The sequence below is a fragment of the Siniperca chuatsi genome, linkage group LG18 (genome assembly GCF_020085105.1).
Source record: "Siniperca chuatsi isolate FFG_IHB_CAS linkage group LG18, ASM2008510v1, whole genome shotgun sequence".
NCBI lineage: Eukaryota > Metazoa > Chordata > Actinopteri > Centrarchiformes > Sinipercidae > Siniperca > Siniperca chuatsi.
Window position 1 is genome coordinate 11,074,538 of NC_058059.1, and position 24,053 is coordinate 11,098,590.

Genomic DNA, 24,053 nt, shown 5'->3' on the forward strand with positions numbered 1-24,053 from the left:
AATATACTAAACTATCCATTTAGAACTCAGATTAATAATTAAATGAATAACTATAACCAGAATTACCACCAGAATTACTCTGCTATGCTTTGTTATGTCCAGTTATATGTTATGTAAGTTGCTGTTATTATCTAGAGGTCCATTTGAATAAGCCAGGCATGGAAGAATGTTGGTTCTGATTGAAGAAAAGTCCTTGCTGTGCAGTCCATCTGTGCAGATGGAGGAACCGGTCACTCTGTCTGTTGTTCTCCTTACAGTTAGCTTGGCGCTAACTTCCTTACTTGTTTCTTAAAGTTAGCTGGCAGACTTTGTGTAGTTGCCGTTGGTGCTATTGGTGCTGGCGCTTGGTGCTATTGTTGCAGAAATCTTACGCAGATCCTCGCATCACTGCTGTAAGAGAAAATTTTCAGTTCTGCTGTGTGTCTGTTCCAGGCAGGCCACACAGAGAGAGAGAGACAGCCACAGCCGTCTCCTGCATGTGAAGAACTCTTGAAGGAGAAGAGAAAGAACAATGACCGCTGACCCACTTTATTGACCTGGTGACATCCTGTCTCACAGGTCAGACCAATGGGAGCTGAAAGCTAGGCCCATAGGAGGAGTTCACACCTCTGGGGATTCTGGGAGATTGAGTTCCATGGCTCTCCTTTGTTTACAGAACAAAAGAGCATACAGTCTCCTAATAGAGTTCAATTAAAGTTACACAAATAAATGAATTCATCTGTGGAGTCCCAACATCAGCAAAACAAAATGATTCAATCAGTGTTGAGTTGATCTTCTTAGATGTCAGCACATTTCAGCTGGACAAGTTTTTAAGTCTGATTGTTAGTGCTTCACAATTTCACAAGCACAATAAATTGCATCAGCACAGTAATGTACAGGAATGTTGTGACTAGAGGAAGTGGAAACACATTGATACAGAGGCAGCTAAGAATAACAGAGATAACAATGTAGAAATTGCCCAGAGCAACAGTGAAATTAGTTTTGACAAGGCATTTTTTTTTTGCTTGTAGCTTTAACAGCAATAATAAATATTTAAGATAAACATAACATACTTTAATTTCCACTGCACTCATTTTTTGTTTTTCAGTTATAAGTATTCAGTCAATAAACACCTATGCAACCAAGCTGTGTTTTGATAAAAAAAGGAATAACTTTTTGGTTGAGAATGTCCAGAGATTTAAATTATCTTTAAACTTTCAGAAAAACTTTCTGCAGTAGACTCTAAGTGCAACAGCTTAAATGCTGTAATAAAACATGCCTGGGGGTGGGAGAAATATATTGCACTGCTGGTGACAGATGGATTGGGGGGGTAGGGAGCTAAAAGTAATGGCAGGGAGCAAGGCCAGAGAAATGAGAGTAAGACCATACTTCTGACCTTGTCTGACTGTCCCACCTACCCCGTCCGTCACCAGCGGGACTAACGGATGGGTGAGTCAGTGGGCCAAGATGGGGACGGTAAACAGGGGTGACAGCTGACCTGGCAGCTCTCAATGGGGATGATGGAAGAGGATATAAGCAGTGGGTGGGGTCATCCAGAGGTAGATTTTCTAACACTTGGAGTCTGTCAGAGAGCCACAGACCTGTCAATGAGGTGAGACATGGCCCTGAATGACAACAGTCCATGGCTCCAGTGTAGCAGAGACATGAGTCAGCTCCATGGTTCCACTGCAGCAGGCATAAAATACCAGTGGATACAGGCCGGGACTGTCCTCTTGCTGTCATCACAAAAAAATGTTGGCAGTTTCAGCCAGAAGGTTCAGACAGAAACTTAAGAAGTGCCAACTACATACCTATTCACATAACAGAGCTGTCTATGTAAATGCATGGTTCCATAAATACAACATACAGCTGCTGTTTGCTGGCCACTACTGCAACAAACACTGCACCACACACCAATCCTGCCTTCACCTTATGTTATATATATATATATATAACCTTAACCAATTATCAACAAAAAATGAACACATCTGAACACATCAACCAAGATGTCAAACATAACATAAAAGGTATATTTTCAATTTTCATTTTACAAGATGTAATTTGCTGAAGACAACAGGACACTGCATTTATACACTGGCCTTAAGATCTTAATGTGCTTTTGTAATTTATTTTTTAAGCCATGAAGCTTACCAAAGAGATTTGAACGCAGTTCTAAATTTTAATCTAAATTTCAGTTTTTGAACTTTCCCTTTTCATGCAACAAAACTTCCACGGAGCTTATGGGTCCTGATCGTCTCACAAGTCAACTCGTGCTTTGCTCCCATACTGATTCTGTGTCAATTTCCTTCTGCCTCAGTCAGAGGGCTGTCTTCTATGTTACTGTGAAATAAATTGTCCTCTATGGAGGACAAGAACAAAATGCTGATGCTGCTAGAAAAAAACTCAAACAAAATCTCTTTCTGAGATGTTAGCTCAGTGAAAGGAATCCACAGTCAAAACTGAAACACTCATAATTACAACCCTAACATACTTATCTTTCTTGATTTCATAAAATGTACCAGTGCTGATGGAAGCCATTTTGAAGAACCATGAAATTTCACAAGGTCCACCCCCACATGTGTTACATCACTCAACAAATTAGGTGAACAGATTTTAAGTTTCTCTACTTTGAACTAAAATGACTTATCAGTAGTCTGCTGTACACATTTGTTGGAATGTGTGCTCAGCACCCACTAAACCAATTTGTTAGATGGTGTTTGCTGTGTGCTTTGTGGGTGTGGGTGTGTGGTTGTGTGTTTATCCTCCAGGTGTAACCCAGTTTCTAATTGAGGAGCTCTTTGTTTACACCTGCAGAACTGGGGCAGTCTCCAGATAACTTAAACTAATCAATTAACAAAGATGGCACAGGAACACACTGCCAGTAAAGCACAGCTCTCAGGACTTTTTCTACCAAAACCAACTCAAGTTATACATATAGTTTCATGAATTTCATGATTTCATGACACAGTACTTTTTCCAAGAGGCATGTGTCTATGGATGGAAAAATCAGTCTGTTTGTCAGTCAGTCGATCAGTCGTTCAGTCCACCACTTTGGTCCAGACTGAAATATTCCAACAAATATCAGATGGATTGCCATGACATTTAGTGCAGACATTTGTGGTTCCTGGTGGATGAATCCTACTGATTTTGGTGATCCCCTCACTTTTCGTTTAGCGCCACCACAAGGTTTATATGTGTGTTTTTTATGAAAAGTCAACTCTTGGATAGACTTCCATGGAATTTGGTGTATATATCCATGGTGCACAGATGAATCCTAATGGCTTGTTTTTGACTGGAATTTCTCAACAACAACAATGATAGATTGCCCTGAAATTTGGTGGAGAAATATTCCCATAATCAAGCGCCATCATCAGGTTAAAATTTCAGTTTCTCCAATAATTTGGTTTATGACCAAATACATGAAAAACTAATCATATGCTTATCATTGTCAGCTGTTCTTTGTGTATAGTGCTAACTAGTCAATGTCACCATGCTAACACGCTAAACTAAGATGGTGAACATGGTAAAAAATTATACCTGCTTAGAATCAGTGTGTTAGAATTATCATTGTGAGCATGTTAGCATGCTGACAGTAGCGTTTAGCTCAAAGTATCGCTGTGCCCATAAGAACAGCCTCACAGAGCAGCTAGCATGGCTGTGAACTTTTAGTCTTGTTTATTTTTGCTACAAAACCTTTTGGGCTAGCATGTTTAATCTGCATTAACATATTACTGACTGTTTCAGCTGTGTCACAAATGAGAAATAAAAGGTTGAGTTATGTCATACTAGCTTCTCATATTGATATATGAAATTTCATCACGCACAGTCTGCAAAGCTCATGTTGACTGCCCAAGCCCGCCCACATTAGAATAAATATATCCCCCACTCACAATATCTGTGCTATTCCCACGGCACCCATGGGATCTCAATCCCATCGCAGTTTTTAATATCTATCTATTGTAGCTATTAGAAAAAGTCTGCTGGGTGTTTGTTGCAACAAATGCATAGGTCATTGAGATGTTAGTGCCTCACACCTACTTTTTTATGCACATTTACAGACTGATCTGTATATCCACAGTCTTCTACAGCTGGCCTTTGCACAGGTCCACTTAAAGATCTGGAGCTTACTGAATGATTAAAAAAAATGGATGAGGGAGCAGAAAGTAATAATCATTTTCTTTCTCAGTCCAAATTTGCTTCTCTTGTCTGAGGATTTCGACTTTCATGCTAGAACCTTTAGGTGAGTGCTTGGTAAAAAAAACATACTTCTTAAGTCTAGCATCTACTGACATCTAACTCGAAGGAAAGAGCAAAAGACAAAAATCATTTGCTGACATCAAACAACACTCTTGCCAGTCTTGCTGAGGGAAGCAGGGAGGGAATAAGTCAGGTCCTTCGCTCATTATGCCACAGAAATCTGTTTAACCATCTCTGTCTAGGTGCAGTGGACATTAGCTTGTTGTCTATCAAATTCAATTTTGTGTCAGAGGCTACCACAGCATTCAGGTCAAAGCAATTTCCTGAGCAATAAATCTCATATAACCAACCCCAGCTCTCCATCAGCTAATAACATTGCAGTTTTCCTTTCCATACCCCTGTTAAAGTTGCTACTTGCAGTTCTCCGCCACCTCACCGAACACACCAACATCAATCAGTCCTATCTGATGTCTTGTCACTGTTTGCCCATTAAAGACAGACAGCGTTCAATGAAATCTATCAGCAAAAGAGGTCATGTCTGCAAAACTATAACGTTTGCACAGCATTTTCACTAGGAGGGCAGCAAAGCTTCCCAGATTTGCCCTTTAGGCTAATCTTTGTAACCAACTATTCTATCAGGAAAACATTATGACAGACTGACTAAAATGTCAAATTAACACAGAAGGGAAAGGGAGAAAGTTGCCTAAATGCAAATTACTGTAGGGGTGGTGGATGTGGAAGTGACTTAGCTGGGTTCACTTTGATGTTAGATCTTCAAAGTATGGATTAAACACTGGAGCCACAGAACTTAAACCGAGATATAAAGATACCAATTAACTTCTAACTACACGCATACATTAGGTGTCACTAGCAAGATAAATAGGATAGCTTTCGGTTTTTCCTATTAGAAAACAAAGACTAAACACAAATTGATAAAAATGACGTGGTCTTTATGATGAAAAACATCATATCTGAAAAAAGTGCATTATGTAAATTGGTCCCTCTGTCATCATGGAATATGTTCAACTGATGTAACAAAATGATCCATGTATTTTATATAACGAGGCAAAAAAGTTACTAAAGGTTGAAAATGGAAATCAATGGATCATTGAATTGTGATCCTTTATCTGACAGGAACCTGATGATGGTGATTCTGTGTGGTGGCTAGAGAAAACCACATGGATACTAGAATGTATCATACATTTGTAGTAGTCATAAAGAAATGATAACCAAAAGGAGAAATAAAGACAAAGATTTGGCCTTGGCTAAGTGATATTCTGAATTTTGGATTTCTTTTAAATGATAGAAGAAAATACAGTATTTGCAATGAATTTGATGAGTGTGTCTTTTAAAGTGAGGTTGATTTAAACAGAGAAACAGACAGACTGGATTTGAATGTTTCAGCACCACGGAAAGAGACTGTGTTATACACATGGGACTCATCTCATTTGTCTTCATTCACTGTGTCTTTGTTTATTCTATTATATACTATTCCTACTTTCCTACTCTGTTAGTTTCTCACACTTAAAAAATGTATGGAAGAGATGCAAAGAAAAGATGGGAAGACAACGGAACAGAGGAAGTTGGTGATTTATGACGGTTGCATAGCTGCAACCTGCTGTCACTGGAAAAAAAGTGCTCTGTGGCATCTTTTGAAGAGTTTTTTTTTTTGTAGCCTGCAGATTATGCCCAAATAATAAGGATGCAGTGTTAGCTGTTGTATAATTATTTTTTAGATTTGCCTTGACATGATTAAATAGAATATGAAAAAGCCACTGCATATTGTCCCTTAGAATGAACTGTTTAACAGGCAAATCTCAAATAAAATGGAAAAGTGAAAATAGTGTTCTAGGTTTGAATGTCTCAAAACCATGGAGACCATCACAGTTCATACATTTAGAAGCAGAAACATTTGTCATTAGTAAGTTTTGTTATTCATTATGGGTTTTTAAAAAAGAACTAAAAGTCATATATTTCATGACCCTGACAATATATTTTTTATATTTTTGTGTACATTAGGACGACTTGACATCAGAGCATTGATTGTATTCACACCAATGCGACATGTCAAGAAACTTGATGACCTTAACTTATTTGTGTTTGCATCAGTTGGAAACCAGTTAATAGGTGCAATACCACCAACAGTGGTGCAGGAAACCATGATGAATAATGGGATACATTTTGAATCCAATAGCTCTGACTACTGCTTCACACCAGTATTTGGGTAAGTGTGCTTCAACTGTGTTAGCCGCTGGCCTTTTTATGAGCTCATGCCTAGGAGAGTGAATGTGCCTTACTGACTGATGACTACTAAATAACATATTTCTGAAATGAGCATGCACAACATTTTAAAGCAACCCAATGGAGCGCACTTGGAAGTACCCCAGAACTACTTAGTGACTATGTTGCCAGATTTGGCAACTTGTAAGACCCTTTTAGCAACTATATTTCTAAAAATAAGCTTATGACAATAACTTTTTGGGCAGACATTATCTACTTTTCCTTTCCTGTCATTTCTACTCCCTGTGGCTGAGCTGTGTTTAGTTACTGGGAGAGAGCAGGCACATTCAGTCGACCGCTCAGCAGCAAAACTGACTTGTGTAAATTATTGCGTATCAGTTTCAATTATGTACTTGAAAACTGCATGGTTTACTTGTTCAAGACACTTTATTGTGTGTTACCAATGGCTGCACTCATGATCCAAGAAAAGTAAGCTTGCTTTTTTGCAAAAGGGAGAAGTTTGCCCTCAGGGCTTTCTGCCAGAAAGCCTTACTACTTGGTTAGGTTTAGGCACCAACACTACTTAGGTTATTTAGGTTTGGTTTAGGAAAAAACAAAGGCAGAAAGCCTTTCTGCCAGAAAGCCCTGAAGGCAAACCTCTCCCACATACGTCTTTTTCAGAAGGAACGTGCATGTGCCTAGTTACCAGGTGGCATGTGAATGTGCACCTAAGTACTCGAGACTGCAAGTGTGGGTACTGGGACAGACCCTGTGACTGAATCCTTCAGCACTATGGAGAAAAACACAGAGAGAGTGTGTTTGAATATTTCAGGACCATGGAGAGAGATGGAGAGAAATGCTGGTGCTGTGTCCCTTTTCCATATTAATTCTAAGCAAGTTTGGAGTAAGCAGTATGTTCACACCAGAAAAGTGACAAATAATAAGTATACAAAAATTGTATGGTTTTTTTTCCCCGAGTGTTGATGGACACTCTTGTCCCACAATACAATACACAAAGGAAATGATGGAGCTGCTCACAGATGGGAAAAAAATAAAACAAGTTGTTCATAGTGGTGAGACAGCTTCAGGAAGATTGTGGAAAGCTAACAATAAAGAATTAAATATTTGGTTAAAACATTTTGCTCTCTCTGTCAAGTTTAATTGACAACTGTGTATGATTTATGTCTTTTGGAGCAGGTTTTGTATCCTTTCCTGTTAGTACAACACTAAAGGAGGCTACATTCATTTCTGGGGTACTGATTGCAAAAACATAATACTATGAAAATCAATGGTACTACAAAGTACTACATAATGCGTAGTACTTGTGTGTCATATGGAATTGGGACAGTATAAGTTTAGATGTATCAGCTCCAAGGACAGAACACAAGGACACAAATTGTCTCTCTCAGCCTCAGATGTCAAGTGCAGTAATGGCAGGAAGAATGACACACATATTCAGATTTATACTAAAGTCTGGGTGATCCAGAAAATTACAAGCAACATTAAGTAGGTTACACAAAAGGAAGTTAAAAAAAGAGACAAATTGGCATGCTTCTCATTTTTCTTTTCTTAGATTTTTCCCTCCAAAATGATATAGATATGAAACAGCTGATATGAAGCAATAACATTCAAATAGTGGAGAGCCATTGTTGATGTTCATGTTAATGCATTGCATCAACATACCAACTTGACTCTGAGTTCTTGGACCAAGGTGTATGTAACACTGCGTGAAGAATAACTTGTAGAAACAGTCTTTAATTAACTCTTTATTTTATTTACATTTATTGTTCTTTTTTAAACTTTTTTTTGCACTGTTTATTATTAATCACTATTCAAAGACAATTATTTATGTTATATCTATAGGCAGCGCCTCAGGATGTCCACTGAACATATTGACTCAAACTGTTTTAAACAAAACAAAAATAGGTAACTTTCATATGTCAAATTTTACATGCTTTTAAAATATTAAAGATATGCTTCAGGAGAGCTTATTTTGTCATCAAGCTCATTGCAAGGTCATAATGAACTTTAAACCTCAACTTTGTAGTCAACATGGATGAGAATTCCTTAAAGTGCTCAGAAAACAATTAAATATAAACATCTACAGTATCATGGCATCTGGCAAACGACCATGTGATATAATCAAAAACTCCAGAACAATTACTAAATGGTCTTAAGGTGATATTGTTTTGTTAAAAGCTGTTTCCAGGGTCAAGAATGAACTTTGAACCTCATAAAGATATTGATGAAGATATGGAAAAACCAAGGCATGTGTAAATGATGTGGCTACAGTCCCCCATACATACATTTGTTTATTCATTTATGTATTTATGTTTATTTATATGCCAGTCCAAGTTCTACCTGAATCACTGATTTCATACAAAAAATCTAAAATGTCCAAAGTATGTGACTGAAGACATCTTAACTCTTACTCTCACTTTTTCAGAATGCACTTATTATTACAACCAGATATTTTGGAGGGTTTTTACAATAAAGCCAACAAAACCTACATAATGACTAACATGCTGACTCCACCCCTGTCCATATCTGGCTTTAAAGGGACACGTGCTTGTCAGTGTTTAAGTGATTTGTTGTCCCACAGTGTGAACACAGATGGATGTGGTGTGAGGAGCCGAAATATGTCATTCTCACTACACCTGTGCTGCCGCCTCCTGGACGGACGCTACTCCTTTGCAGCGACTGTACTATAAGTGAACGGACAGCTTATGAGCCCCACTCAAAGCGAGACAACCACACACAAGAAGCGGGATGGCGAGGATATCACTGCTGCACCTTCGCGTCCTTCTCATGGGGCTCCTATTAACAGAAACCTTTACAGTCCAAGCAAACAGAGGGGCGACATCGCCTGACGAAGAGAGGGACAAAGAGAGCGACGCGGAGACGCCATGTGAGGTGAAATCGGTTACCGTCTCGACCCTGCCCGTACTCCGGGAGAACGAGTTCAGCTTCACCGGCGGAGCCTCGGGGAACGTGGTCGGAGGAGGGGGTGCTGCTGGAGCAGGTAGTGTTGGTGGAGGAGGAACTGGAGGAGGAACTGGAGGAGGAGGAGGAGCAGGAGGAGGGGGGGAATCCCGACTCCTGTTATTCGTTAGGACCGACCTACCTGGGCGAATTTCCGTAATGGATGATCTTGACAACACAGCTCTCCCCTACTTCACACTCGGTAAGAACTGCTTTGGTACTGTGTTTCCCCTCCACGATGATAACCAGTCAACCTATAGCTGCACATTTAGTGCGCATAGGGACCATGTACACACTGGTATGCTGTGTTCACCCAGAACTACATTCCCATATCAGGCGTACTCCCTGCGTTTAAGCACCTGTCCTGTTTCCATTACCTTGTTTGGATCTCATGGTAACTAGAATGCTGTCTACCCAGCATGATGTGCAACCAATAATCCAGGTAAAATTATAATATACGATTTCCCTTTCCCTTGTTTCACTTACAACACTGCTGCTTCTGTACAACCACGAAGTACCACTCGTGTTCAAGTGACACACTATTTCCTTCTCTCACCCTCTCCTTCTACTCTGTCTCTGTTTCTGTCTGGCTTTTCTATTTTGTGGTTAAATATGATTATGACTTAAAATTTCATGCATACCCTAAGTATGGTGCCCCAATCAAGGAATGCAATTTGGCCCTGCAAATATGCATGAAATTGGTATTTTATTCTCACTGACTTGAGCATATAATTCATAGCACGCATGCATTGCTGGTGGTATAAATTTAACAGAATAAAATACTCAGTTAGACTTTGCATCACTGTCAATATGTGGCCATTGGCAGGTTTAAAGGGAACCTACACATCCCCTGTTTGGTCAGAGATAACTGAGTGAATCAAAACAGCACAACACTGGTTTTTGACAGGTCATCTGAAGTTCTCCGTGAAAGCCATTGGCTTTGAAATGGTCTTGGGAATAGCATCACTGATTGGGTAATAATAGAGGAAGTAATAACAGAAAAATATTTCTGCCTTTCACCCTCCACAAAAGAGATTTGCTTTGTAAGAGGAGCAGACTATGCATGAAGGGAACTTGCTTACGTTGCTTTCTTCATATTTTTCCATTTATGTCACAGTCGTGTGAAAGATGGATGTTCTTATACTTGCCCCTTTGGTGTGTGAGCCAAGCAACTGTTTTTATGACCGTGTGTATTTGTAGATGTGCAGAGTGTGTGTGGCACATATTAATGTTTGTTAAATGCAATAAGCCACACAAGGTGCACCATAATTGCAAATACGCTGTATGTTCTCCAGTTCACAATCAATTCAGGGCAACTATATTTGCTCAGTATCATAGAAAACCTGTTATATGGCAAATACAAAGATGCAAGACTTGGTGGAGGTCAGTCATGTGGGTACTAAGATAATCTAATGTCACATTACTACAGTTTTTGGACTCTTGCTTGCCATCTTATTTGCCATCTTATTTTTTTTTTCTATTTCCCTGGTCTCAGTTTCATTCTCTGTATGAACAGTGCCGACTAAACTGGCTGCGCAAAGCAAAGGCGGGCAGGCAGGCTGAGGGCTGGAGCATTAAGCTAGTAAATCACTTTCTATTCTCATTAAGGACAGCCGTTGACTGGTGAGAAAGGCCTCTCTGTCCTCCCAGTCAGCCAGCTAGCAAATTTGCTGCTTCACCCTTCCAGTGCATGACTGCATGCTGTGGAGAGAGGCAGAGAAATAGGCCTTTTAATAGTTTTAATACAAGCACGTTTGCTCATGCCGTTGATAACATTGTGAAACTAAATAACCGCTCACAAGTAGTTGCATCTATGACAAATCATGATTTATTTTTTTTCACTACATAACAAATTGGTGAGATAAAATTGGGATTGATACCATTTAAAAATAACAAAAAAAAACAACCACAAAACAAACAAAAACACCAGTAACATGTTTCTTTTTTAAAAATAACATAATCTAATGATATTTCCAATTAATGTATGTGTTGTCTGCCAATTCCAAAATGAACAAAATACTTTTTTGTTTTTGTATCAAAACTTAGTTTTTCATGGCAAGCTGGTATTGTAAGACACCTGCTAAGTATGTCACGACACTACCACACACCGAAAGCTAATGGCGATGTGAAAGTCCTTATATTATTCTAATTGTTAAGATCCTGACACAGGAGTACAAGGCAGAAGTGGACATTTTGGTGGAACCTGTGTTTCTCTTCAGCATTCAACACCACAATGCTTTAGGTCATCTCAGCAGCTTTTCTCTCGGTGGATGTATTAGTGGTTGAGTTCTGCTTGTGAAATGAAATGTTGTACCTGACATCATAAAAATACATAGTGTTGTTGTTTTTAGTAGAACAAAATGAGCAAATTGAATTACATAGACAGTGAATTGTTATTATCAGAATTGCATTTGTCGCATCAATATTCTACCTTATCATTTTCTCTCTCCTATTAAAATTGTGAATTTTGATGCTCCAGGATGCTACAAAAGCTTAAGCCATACCAAATACACAGTCAGTCAGACACACACACACACACACACACAGACACACACACAGACATGTGGGCTTAAGCATGGGCATTGTCATTTTTTATTTATTCCTTTTTTTTCTCCATGTTATGCTTTAATATCCACTAAACATTATATAGGACTGTATAGTGTGTAGACCATACTGGATTGAGGAAACAACCCACCCACCCACACTCTATTCTGTTCTTTGAATGTCTGTTGTTCTGAAGCTTTCAGAAAGCTGTTAACATCACTGCATGTGACAAAGCCGACAAACAACACAGCACATGCTGCTTCTCATAATGTAATCTAAACTAAATAACAGAAAATTGTAGCAAATAATGTAAAAGATTCCAAGTCTTGAGTGAAAATTGAATCTAACATTTTCTCACTGGCTCTGATACCAGAGAATTAACATATTCAAAGTTGTACTTGGTGTCTCATTACACTTGAGACACCTGCTTGCTTTTTTTCCTGAACTTGTTAAAGGACATTTTGACCTCTCATGCTTAAAATAACAGAATTGCCCTTTTTATTTTAGAAACACTTTTTTTTTTTCCATGTGTGCTCACTATTTTGCTTAGTGTATGTACTACTAGTGTCTCATTCAGCATTGACCGCTGTGCTACACTTGCCTGACGTGTAAAGGTACAGTTATGTGTTACATTACACCTCCTCACAGCTGCTATATTTCTTTCCTTTCATAAAACAAAATTCACTTACAATTTTTTTTGAAAATGGTACCACAGATATTTCAAAATACTGGGGCGTACCTTAGTAGCCAAATGCCATCCAAACCATAATGAGCATTCTTGTGTCAGCTTCTTCGATACTGTCAGATGTTCGATTGTTTTGTCGAATCAACGTCAGAGGTTAGGGAAGGGGGGGAAGAGGACGGCAAGTGCCCTTCCCACTGTGGCCTGCCTGCTCACCTTTTATTTATTACCTCAAGTGTCATCGAGAATGGATGAGCAGAAAGGGCAGTGCAGAGGGAATGTACAGGACTCCTTCCCCTCCCCTTTCTTGTTTTGTTTTCTTAGCCCTTTCCTTATGTATAAAAATAATAATAAAGCCAACAGTTAGAGAAATCAGTGTATTCAATAATTACACAGCCTATATACCTATCCTTACATTTGGTAAAATGATGTGCATTGGATTTCCTGATATGTTTTATTGTTTTGTGTGTGGGTGCGTTTTAGCATGTTTGAGAAACGTTTTTTGTATTGAAGCCACATTCAAGGAATTCAGTGTTTGACTTTTCAGCCTCAGGGCTTTCCTTGTCTTTCCTAGTGCTACACCATCATACTGTCATTTAGCTTTACAAATTTAGAGTGTTAAAGGTTCTGTATATGAGATTCTGAACATTAATATAGCAGAAAACAACTATTTAATATGTAAAGATATGGAGTAATGGCATCCTAAGCCGAGAATGACATCACACTCCCTCTGCCTGTGTTGTTATCAGAGCTTCTCTGTGCTTTGTTTATACAGCCGGTCCGGCTGCGCGTGCATGAGTTCCTCCCTGTGAAACTGTTGGCTTTGAGGAGAGCTGTTTCTTTTCTCATCTAACACGGTGAATTAAGGATTTATTTCAACCAAACCAGAGTGGTGATTGTTGGAACAGTGGAAAGACTAGTGTGTTTTAATGATGATCTACGAGGTAAAATTGTCTGGTGGCGAGCAAGAGCAATATAACGGCTGTTTCTGGTTAAACAAAAGGGATATTACTATTTAACAAAAAGGTCTAGCTCTGTAGCAATCCTTTTCATAATGTTGTCATGTTGCATTTTTAGTGGACGTAGGCTGGAACATTTGCCCCAAGGATTACGTTGCAGTTATGGTGGCCCACTTTGCGGCTGCCGGTTGAGGCCGTAGAGCCAGAATATTTCAGTGAATTAAGGGTTTATTTCGACCAAACCAGCATTGGTGATTGTTGGAACAGTGGAAAGACTAACAAAGGCTGTTTTGGTGAGTTATATTTTGTTTCGGTCCAATTTAAATGAAGTGTTTTTGTTGTCTGCAAGGTAAAATTACTGTTTTTCTCAATGGAGTCTGGTGGGCCACAGTGTCCGTTTGTTTTTGTCTGAGATGCTGTGGTGTGTGCGACATTTACAGGCAGTGAATGTTGCACACAGTACCGCAATGTCAGTTTGTAATGCGGTTTTAGTGTGCAATAAATGTTTTTTAGCATCATACTTTGAAAATCAAGGGAGAGAATTCCAATGCTGCTATGTTTTGTCACACAAGATAACTTTCTTTCCTCATTTTAAGTGATGTTGTGGGTCTTGGTAGAAATCGATACATTTAGCAACATGGCTGACTCGGTAAACACCTCATTAGGAGTTAACCTTTTTGAAAACCTTCAGGCACTTAACACAAGATCGAAAACATTCAAATGTCTCCCTGTCCTTTTATCGTCTCTGTCCATCGTATTGCACTCGGCTTAAATCTTTACACTTTTCATTTTCCACCACATTTTCCTCTCTCCACACTTTCCTCTCTCTCCGTCTCCCCTATCTGCCTCGCTGTGTCTTTCTAAGCAGGAGTTACGGCAAACCCTGCTTGCTTAGAGATGGGAGATTAAAAGCAACAGTGGTAAAATGAAAAAAAGAATGCCTGTACTGGAGCACATTGTTCCCTGTGGCACAGAACATGTACACACTGCACTACATCTCAATCTTATGTCAGGGGTTGAGCTTAGCACTGCTGGACAAGCAATGAAGAGGGGGTGAAAAGGTCAACAGGGGAGATGGGAGTTATTACATGGTGTGGAGCTGAGATGGAGGTGTGAGTTTTCATAAGGACTTTTAAAATTTTAGAGTAGCAGTTAATTTAGCGCTGTTTTGAATGGAGTGTAGTTAGGAATACTACAAACAAGCTCATCCAACTGATATACAGAGGGTGTTAAGAGATCATAGAGGATAGGATTCTTGGTGGAGCTTGTGTAGGCCATCAAATGGTCTATTTATCATCTTTTGACCTGCTATAATAGACCTATAGCAGGTTGTCTTTTTAAGATGAATGCCCTACTACAGGCAGTCTCATTTATAGTGTGAATTCTGTTCCTAACCACACTCTGTACATGTAATGCCCTGCCACAGTGTTTTCTGTCTCATGTCTTTTAGTTTGTTCATAGACAGCAAAATGGCAGGTTCAGAAAAGAAGCTCTGCATTTGGATTTAATCATTGCACAGTCTTCTGGCCGGCTAGCCGAACTGCTGCTCATCTGCTGAGTAGTAGTCAGACATGTCTTACATTAGGTTGGCTGCAGTTTCCAGGTATTCTACTGTGTAGTAGGGGCGCAGCTCTGACGTTGTTGGACAGCTTTGCCAATTCAACACAAGCCATTATGAGAAATTAAAGGAAAAACCAACATTAATTGTCTCAGTAAGGTGTTGGGTCATAATGAGCAACTAGAACAGCTTCAGTGGTCCTTGGCATGAATTCTACAAGTCTCTGGAACTATATTTGACTGATGAACACCAATCTCCCTAAAGATGTCCCCTCATTTAGTGTTTGGATGATGGTGGTGGATAGTGCTGTCAAACACATTGGCACAAAATCTCCCATAGGTGTTAAATTGGGTTGAAATCTGGTGACTGTGAGGTCAGTAGCGGACGATTCATATCATTTTCATAGTCGTCAGTGACCCCCTATAAGAAAGCATCTGCATTCATTGTATTTCTCCACTCATTTATTCAGGTTTTTCTTTCAAGTTGTTGACAGGCAGTGAAATTACGCTTTTTTGTTGTTTGTTTCATTAACATGCTAACTCTGGAAGTGTAAAACAGAATGGATACACCCAACTTTAGAAGTTTGATGCAAGGAGTACTTATATATATCGGCCTTTGTGCATCTTCAGTTTCAGTCTTCATCCTGCATAGATTTTCATGCATCTGGTCCCTGTAGTCATAACAAGCATACTGGTATTTGCTTGCAGCACCATATTTGATTGTAGTCTGAATATGTTAAATGCTGTTTTGTTTGTAGTGTGAGCATACATATAGAGAAACATACATCTTTCTTTTGCAAGAAACCGCTTTTCTGAAATCTAACAACAGATTGTGAGGTGGGAAACTCATTTGACAGGCAGAGAGTGAAGAATCCTGCTCATTTAGCTTAATGGTTACAGGCCTAAGTGATGGCATTGAAAGGATGAATGAATTGTGGTCAGTGACCCGTGCAAGTTGCTCTCCTTTGCAGGAACTGTATTTTGTAATGCTTTGTTTTACCGCCAGTGTCTCTAGTCTTGCCTTGTGGCAGTGGTGGACAGCTTTGATCTCAAGATAATCATTTGATCATTACCATTGCTGAGAGGCGCATTATAGTTATCTTTGCCGGACTGAACAAAGAAGTTTATGTAAATACCCCTAATGAATGCACAAGCTCTGTTTTTCTTGCCTTTTTTTCTCTGATTTATTCAAAGCAACAACATGCACAATTGTACTTTTTTTCCCCTATTTTATTAATTGGCAAAGAAGATCAAAGATAATGTTCGTCAAATGAGGGAATGGCAAAATGCAGTAGCTTTTTGCTTTGTTTCATTTGTTTTGTTTTTGTTCATCATATATTGTATGTTTAAAATGAGTGAGCTAAGATGCAATCGTTTGGGGTGATTTACTGTAGCAGTAACTGTAAATAAAGAAATGGGTATATCCTGATAAAGTGTTTGCTCTTCCTTATACATAAACATAAGGTGTGGGCTCTGTTTACTTATGTCTCAAACAAATTAGGTTGTCTTCTTATACATGTAATTGCTGAAGCTCTATGAAATGTAATGGCTGAATCTGACATTTAGAAATCTGAGCTGAGCATGCTGCTTTAATACTTACAGTATGAACAACTACTGTTAGCAACCTGACAGCCATTTCAGCCATTAGCATTTTACACAGGACCTCCACTATGGCTTTGAAAGCTTTCATAGGTTCAGTGACAAGCCCAGGGACTCATGTAAACTGTAACCAGCAGCCTGCTTTTATTTATACATTAGCATAAAAAAATTAAAGGCAACCTAAACTTTTTCATCAGTCTATCTGTCTGTAAGAGTTTGATTTGTGGCATTCTTCCTCTTTGATGGATGTCTGCTGATGCCATACAATGCTGCCCATCTACCTTGGTATCTTTTGTAACTTCCATTGTATGTTTCTATGAGCATTGGTTTATGTGGGTGTACCTCTGTAAGTCCAAGACAACTTATCTTGACATGTAAAGCTGGGCTACTATCAAAGAACAGCCTGGATGGTGTATCTAACAAGAGAGCATGTTGCAAGCTGATTCCCAAAAGGTTCATAAACTTTCTGCTTGTATGCTGTAGAGAGGCTCTCTAGTCTGTGCACTGAATGCATAATGTGACACTGATTTATAAAAGCAATTCCATTTAGTTGCTCTTTTTGCTCCTTGGGCTCCTCTGGTGTGTCCCCCACCACATAATAGAAGGCCCTGTGTGACAAAAACTGTGTAATGTATTTGCTCTCTTAGAAAAATACTTTTTTTATAACGCGATCCAGGCATTTGGGGCACAGGGAGTTTGGGTGAAATCCATCAATTGCACAAAAAATATTTAAAACCAAGCATGATATGTAGACATGGTGAATATTTTACAAATCTCAAATTTGCTTACAGATCGTCATCTTCTGTGGACAATACAGCAATTGCAAGACTTTAGTATACTGTAAGAGCAGCACACACAACATTTCTCTGAATTGATTGATTAAAAGATAGAAAATAGAAGGTCAGTGTTCCATTAAAGGTTAACTGGCTATAGACACAAAGTTGAACGCAGCCTAAAAAAAGGGGTTGAAATTAAGGTTTTCATCAGGTTTCTAAGCTGATGGGCACCAATCTGTGCCTCTATAACAACCAGTCATTTGGATTTAACAGACTTTTACTGAACCTGCACAAAATGGAAGCTGTGCTTCAATAGGATGAATAAACTCAATTTATATCATTCTGTTATGTGATTTGATTGGTTTCATGTTCATGGTGAGTCCAGCAATCTGAGTTGAATATTTTTTTTCTCCACTGCTTCTATCAGAATGTGATATTTTTCTCTCCTGGTATTTCACTATTAAGGTTGGGCAGATCAATACTGATGCGTACCGTCTTGATGTTTAATTTTTAGAGTCAGTCCTCACATAAAAATATTAATACAAAGTGTTTTCTGTAACAAGGAGTTGCTTTATATTTAATTAAAGTAAATTTGCATTTGGGGCTCAAATTGGGTAGAAAAGAAATGTAGCAAATAGTAGGAATTCTACATTTTCTCCCTTTGCTTCTCATTCACGCCGACAGATGCACATTTAGAAACACACACGGGCAGAGAAAACAAACAGGCAGTGCCTGTGGCTGCGATCCCAAATGAACATGAAGCATTTACTGGGATTATTTTGTTTATTATTGAATTCACTAGACAAAACTTTTCAGTTGACATAATGTTGAAAACAACTCTTAAACCAGGTAAACAATTGAACATTTGTTGAATATTTTAAGCAAATATTATGTATTTCATAATTGCAATTTATGAGCAGAATGTGGCTGTTAATTCAAATAAATGCAAAAACTTTTAAGTGGCTTAATCCCTTGGTGTCTGCTTTTACAAATCTTACAATGTATACAGGTAGACTACATGAAAGAGAAGGCCACCATTTAACTACTCTGCTAAATACCTTTTAGGCTGTTCTGGTTGGAGAGACAGTTCTGGCCCAGCGTGGGGATTTTGACTAACCAGATGACATGAATGAAAATCATAGAGTAGTAATAAGTCCACCCTTGAATGTCTAAGCTAAATGAAAAAATGAACAGAGAAAGGGCTTGGAGAGCAAACAGAGCAATTATGTGTATGGAATGGACGTTGTTTGCTCCTTGAGGCGGTGTGTGCTCACATTTGGATTTCTGCTTGGAAGCTGCAGTATTGCTCAGAAATGTGAAGTTCATCCTCATGTGAGAGCTATCAGGGTGCTCAAGAGCAAGTGGAATTTCCTTTGCCTCGGCAGTGCTCTTAGTTGTGTGCAAGTTCTAACTTATCTTGCAAGAGTTGTAATGGAAATGCTGCCTACCTACCTGCTGATATTCAGCCAGCCGGTTGCAGACTGCTCTGTGCCAACTCTCTGTGTGACACACAAGAAAAGCTGCTTTTGACAAATAGTGGTGCTGCTTACATCTTATAGAGACCTTGATAAAGCTACTGTAATTTTTTGTAGACCTATTATGGATATGCTAACGTTTTTAGTTTTTAGTTTTTTTTTCATTTTCATACATAGTTAATTTAGAGCAAATCAAATGATCAGTCAGTCAATATTTTCAAAGTCCTTTTTCACTGTGGCATCCACTTTTTGCATGTAACAAAATTAAAAGGAATAATGTAAAATCGAAAACAGTGCATTGCCAAAAATAGGCTGAAAAGTGTTTTCTCCTTTCCAGTGCCTTTAGCAATGTTTTATGTTGAATTTTCATACTTTTTACAATTTTAAATTATTCTTTTGGGTAGGCGATTTTGATGTCACAAAGTGTCCTTTTCGTTAAAGGAAATTTAATTGCTTCAATTTATTATTATTCTTTGAGCAAGTGCATGGGTGGGTCCATCAAATTACAATCTGCAAAACGCAACCACACCACTCGGCCATAATTAAGACTGGTGAGGAATAAGATGGAAGTGAGAGTCGGCATCAAACTGTCAGTAAAATGTATGCTTTACTCAGACCTTGGCTCACTGGAATTCACTTGCACCCTCTTCTCTGTCTTCAAACGGACCAAACAGCCTTTAAATGTCCTTCTACTGGTTGACATGTTAGACTTCCAGATCATAGGCAGGATGAAAGCCCAGTTTCACTCTGTTTGGGCTTCAGTTGCTCTCTCCCTCTTGTCCTTGCTTCTTTCATGCACACACTATATTGTTCACCAACCTCTACTTTTATTCTGAACTCATCATACTGTTTTTTTTCTCTCCTGCTAACAAAAGACTGTGCTCTATTTTTCAATAGTTTTAGGATTCAATGTCTTTTTTTTTTTTTGAAAAACAATTCCAACAAAATGTGTTTTCTTATGTATTTGTCTTCATTCTGCAGTCTTACACTATATGCAGGAGCGTATGGCTTGTGTTTATAGCACTAGCAATGTGTATATTAGTTCATTATCACCAAGGCAATGTAGTTAAATGGTCTCAACTAACCTAGTTAATGGAATTATTGAAATCACATAAGGGTCTTATTTTGCAAACATGACAAGCAGTGTGTGTGTGTTTCAAAGAGGAGAAGGAGAGTCATTGTTCATATAAGCTGGTCACAATGATGTTTAAGACCCATAAAATTTGATTCCCACCAGAATTTGCTCTGCACCTTGGAAACATGCCAGCTCTGCACAGCTCACTACTGTCATATCCCCATGGTTCCTACAAAAGATTTTAAACCTTTTATCTATGCTGGTGTGTTTGTACCTATTTGCATTCCCTCCAAGCTGTACAATCTCTGAGATTTCCTTTCAGATAAAGAATGTGCACCATTAATCTCTCCTCGACTGATGGGTTCCCTCCCACATTTTTTTTTTTTTATGCTTGATCATGCACATCTGTCCAAGTTACTGGTGGACTTTGCTTTATCTGTAGAGGGACACAAGTCTTCTTTTTTCCATTTGTCAGTCTGGATAATATCAGCCCATTGAGTTCAAACAAAACAGATGAGACCAAACATTGGGTATGACCTCAGGTAGTGTAGATTAAGTTATGATGAATCATTGTTGGTTTGTTAGATAATGGTGGTATTGTACAGGTTTTACAAAGAACTTAAAGGAACTTATTTTTTGAGAACCAAAAAGACAATTGCACATTCAGTAATTAATAAGTGTTTGGTTTGCAGGGATGCCTATAATAAGATCTCCTTTTTTGTTGGCAAGGTTTTCAATTCTAAATTGTTTTTCATTATGCACCTGCATCGCTCATGAAAACATTTTGTGCAATCATTCTAAATATTGAAGGATGGTTGCCTGTAAGGTTTTAAATTGATAAAGTGCAATATGTTTCCATGTCAGTATTATCAAACTCCACACTTTTTATTTGCCTTTTTAAAGTGCATCCGGAAAGTATTCACTGCGCTTCACTTTTTCCACATTTTCTTATGTTACAGCCTTATTCCAAAATGGATTAAATTCATTATTTTCTTCTAAATTCTACAAACAATACCCCATAATGACAGCGTGAAAGAAGTTTGTTTGAAATCTTTGCAAATGTATTAAAAATGAAAAATGAAAAAAATCACATGTACATAAGTATTCACAGCCTTTGCCATGACACTCAAAAGTGAGCTCAGGTACATCCTGTTTCCACTGATCATACTTGAGATGTTTCTACAACTTGATTGGCATCCACCTGTGGTAAATTCAGTTGATTTGGACATGATTTGGAAAGGCACACACCTGTCTATATAAGGTCCCACAGTTAACATTGCATATCAGAGCACAAACCAAGTCAAGAAGTTCAAGATATTGTCTGTAGACTTCTGAGACAGGATTGTATAGAGGCACAGATCTGGGGAAGGGCACCGGAAAGTTTCTGCAGCATTGAAGGTCCCAATGAGTACAGTGGCCTCCATCATCTGTAAATGGAAGTAGTTTGGACACTGACAGAGCTCCAGTGTTTTCTCTGTGGAGAGAGGAGAACCTTCCAGAAGAACAACCATCTCTGCAGCACTCCACCAATCAGGCCTGGATGGTAGAGTGGCCAGACGGAAGCCACTCCTCCATTAAAAGGCACACGACAGCCTGCCTGGAGTTTGCCAAAAGGCACCTGAGGGACTCTCAGACCATGAGAAACAAAATTCTCTGGTCTGAATGAAACAAAGATCGAACTCTTTAGCCTGAATGGCAAGCGTCATGTCTGGAGGACACCAGGCACCGCTCATCACCTGGCCAATACCATCCCTACACTGAACCATGGTGGTGGCAGCATCATGCTGTGTGGATGTTTTTCAGCAGCAGGAACTGGGAGACTAGTCAGGATTGAGGGAAAGATGAATGCAGCAATGTACAGAGACATCTTTTGATGAAAACCTGCTCCAGAGTGCTCTGGACCTCAGACTGGGGCGAAGGTTCATCTTCCAACAGGACAACGACCCTAAGCACACAGCCAAGATAACAAGTGGCTACAGGACAACTCTGTGAATGTTCTTCAGTGGCCCTGCCAGAGCCCAGACTTGAACCCGATTGAACATCTCTGGAGAGATCTGAAAATGGCTGTGCACTGACGCTCTCCATCCAACCTGATGGAGTTTGAACGGTCCTGCAAAGAAGAATGGGAGAAATTGCCCAAAAATAGGTGTGCCAAGCTTGTAGCATCATACTCCAAGACTTGAGGCTGTAATTGGTGCCAAAGGTGCTTCAACAAAGTATTGAGCAAAGGCTGTGAATACTTATGTATATGTGATTTTTTTTTCTTCTGTTTTTTATTTTTAATTCGCAAAGATTTAAAACAAACTTCTTTCACGTTGTCATTACGGTGTAATGTTTGTAGAATTTTCAGAAAAATAATGAATTTAATCCATTTTGGAATAAGGCTGTAACATAACAAAATGTGGAAAAGTGAAGCGCTATGAATACTTTCAGGATGCACTGTAGATGTCTCAGTCAGATTAAATCTTTTCTTTCATACAGCATCAGTGAAACTGAATAGAGTTGTTTTCAGCACAACTATGCACTTCTGATAAGCCTTAGGGGAAAATGGCATTTGGCCTCACACATTGTATGCTTATCCAGAGGAAGCTCATTGGTATGTCATGGCTGTATTCACCTCGCCTCCATTCACAGGCACAGCACACAGTGTGCATTTTTTTTAGGTATTTTGTCTGGCTCTGGATTAGCTCTGATCTAACAGCAATTACCCTTGGAAGTGTAACACAGCATAGCATGCTCTCCTGAGGTCACTGGTAGGTGATGTGTCTTCAGACTGGTTAAGAGCATTGTCGAGGTGAGCAATGGAGACACATGGATTTGCAGCCCTTTATTTTGTGGCAGGTTTGTGGTTGTTGATATATAGGATCTTCATACATATCTAAGGGATTGTCCATTATCATTTTAGTGCAAGAAGTCCACTGTTTGTCGAGCTGTACAAATTAAAGCTCATATGATTAAGTCAATACAATTTTAAAGTCATGCATAGACCCAATTGTTATAAAACAAGTGTTTATAGCTTACACACATGTAGACATATCCTCCTCCCATCTGTTTAACAGTATTATACATTCAGAGGGACAATGAAAAATACATGCACAGTAGCATGTCTGTTTTTAATGTTAACGTCACCTCTTCTAAATGAATAAATCACAGATCAAGCAAACAGCTAAAGCTAAACCGTGAGGTTGTCCGTCTAGAGGCGCATGAAGGTTTTTTTAATTGCCCTTTGTTCTGGTTCTGGAAAAAGAGTGGGGAACCAACCTGTTCTGGACATTTTGTTTTCTCATTGGTCATATTGAGGAACAGGTGTCTGATGGTTAAGCAGTTACTGGAGTGTTCAGCAAACATAACATTTGTCGATATGACAGATACCCAGTTTCATCCTATTTACTCATAGAACTAAATTTACAACCAGGTAAATACTGATTTGTTTTGCAACAGAATTCTGTAGTCTTAAAGATTAAACAAAAAAGATAAACTACATTAATTGCAGTCCTTGTCCTTTTATTGAAAAACGTGTTGAGGGGTGATGCTGTGTGACCACCGGCTCTTTTGATAAACTGTTCTCACATATCTTTGTGTACAAAGGCAGGAACATATCTGTGTGTGATGGTCAGGACTCTGATTTGTTTCTGAAACCCACTGCCAGAGGGTAAAGATGATATAGTGACACTACTTTTATCATTGTTGTGTACTCTATCTGCTGTAAGCTTTGAAATCACAACTTTGAAGCTTACCTTTTCTGACAGTTGGGGTTAAATGGTAGATTTATTTTACCTGTATGAACTTAATGTAGAATGCCATTGTTACAAAGTCAATTTTCCAGTTCTTCTCAAAACTACTCTTCCAAGTTAGTTAGTTAGTTAGTTAGTTAGGAACTTTATGTTCCACGTTGTGTTTTTGGCTTCACCATAAAACGATACAGGGAACAATACAGGACAAAGATGAAGATGAACAGCAGGGACACCATCGACAAACATGATTTGAAATACATAAATACAGCAAAAA

General features: G+C 38.8%; 1 protein-coding gene across 5 annotated transcripts in view; it reads left to right on the plus strand.

Annotated features, from left to right (window-relative positions):
- Positions 1-8,957: 8,957 nt before the first annotated feature.
- LOC122865414 (astrotactin-2-like) overlaps positions 8,958-24,053 on the plus strand; it is a 273,440-nt gene continuing 258,344 nt past the window's right edge. For 4 of the 5 annotated variants that reach the window (XM_044173805.1, XM_044173808.1, XM_044173807.1 and 1 more), the window contains exon 1: positions 8,959-9,580. In XM_044173805.1, the coding sequence (XP_044029740.1) occupies positions 9,166-9,580 (415 nt within the window). In that variant the 5' untranslated portion in view covers positions 8,959-9,165. Of the gene's footprint in view, positions 9,581-24,053 lie in introns of all 5 variants that reach the window. The other variant, XM_044173810.1, reaches the window with a different exon arrangement.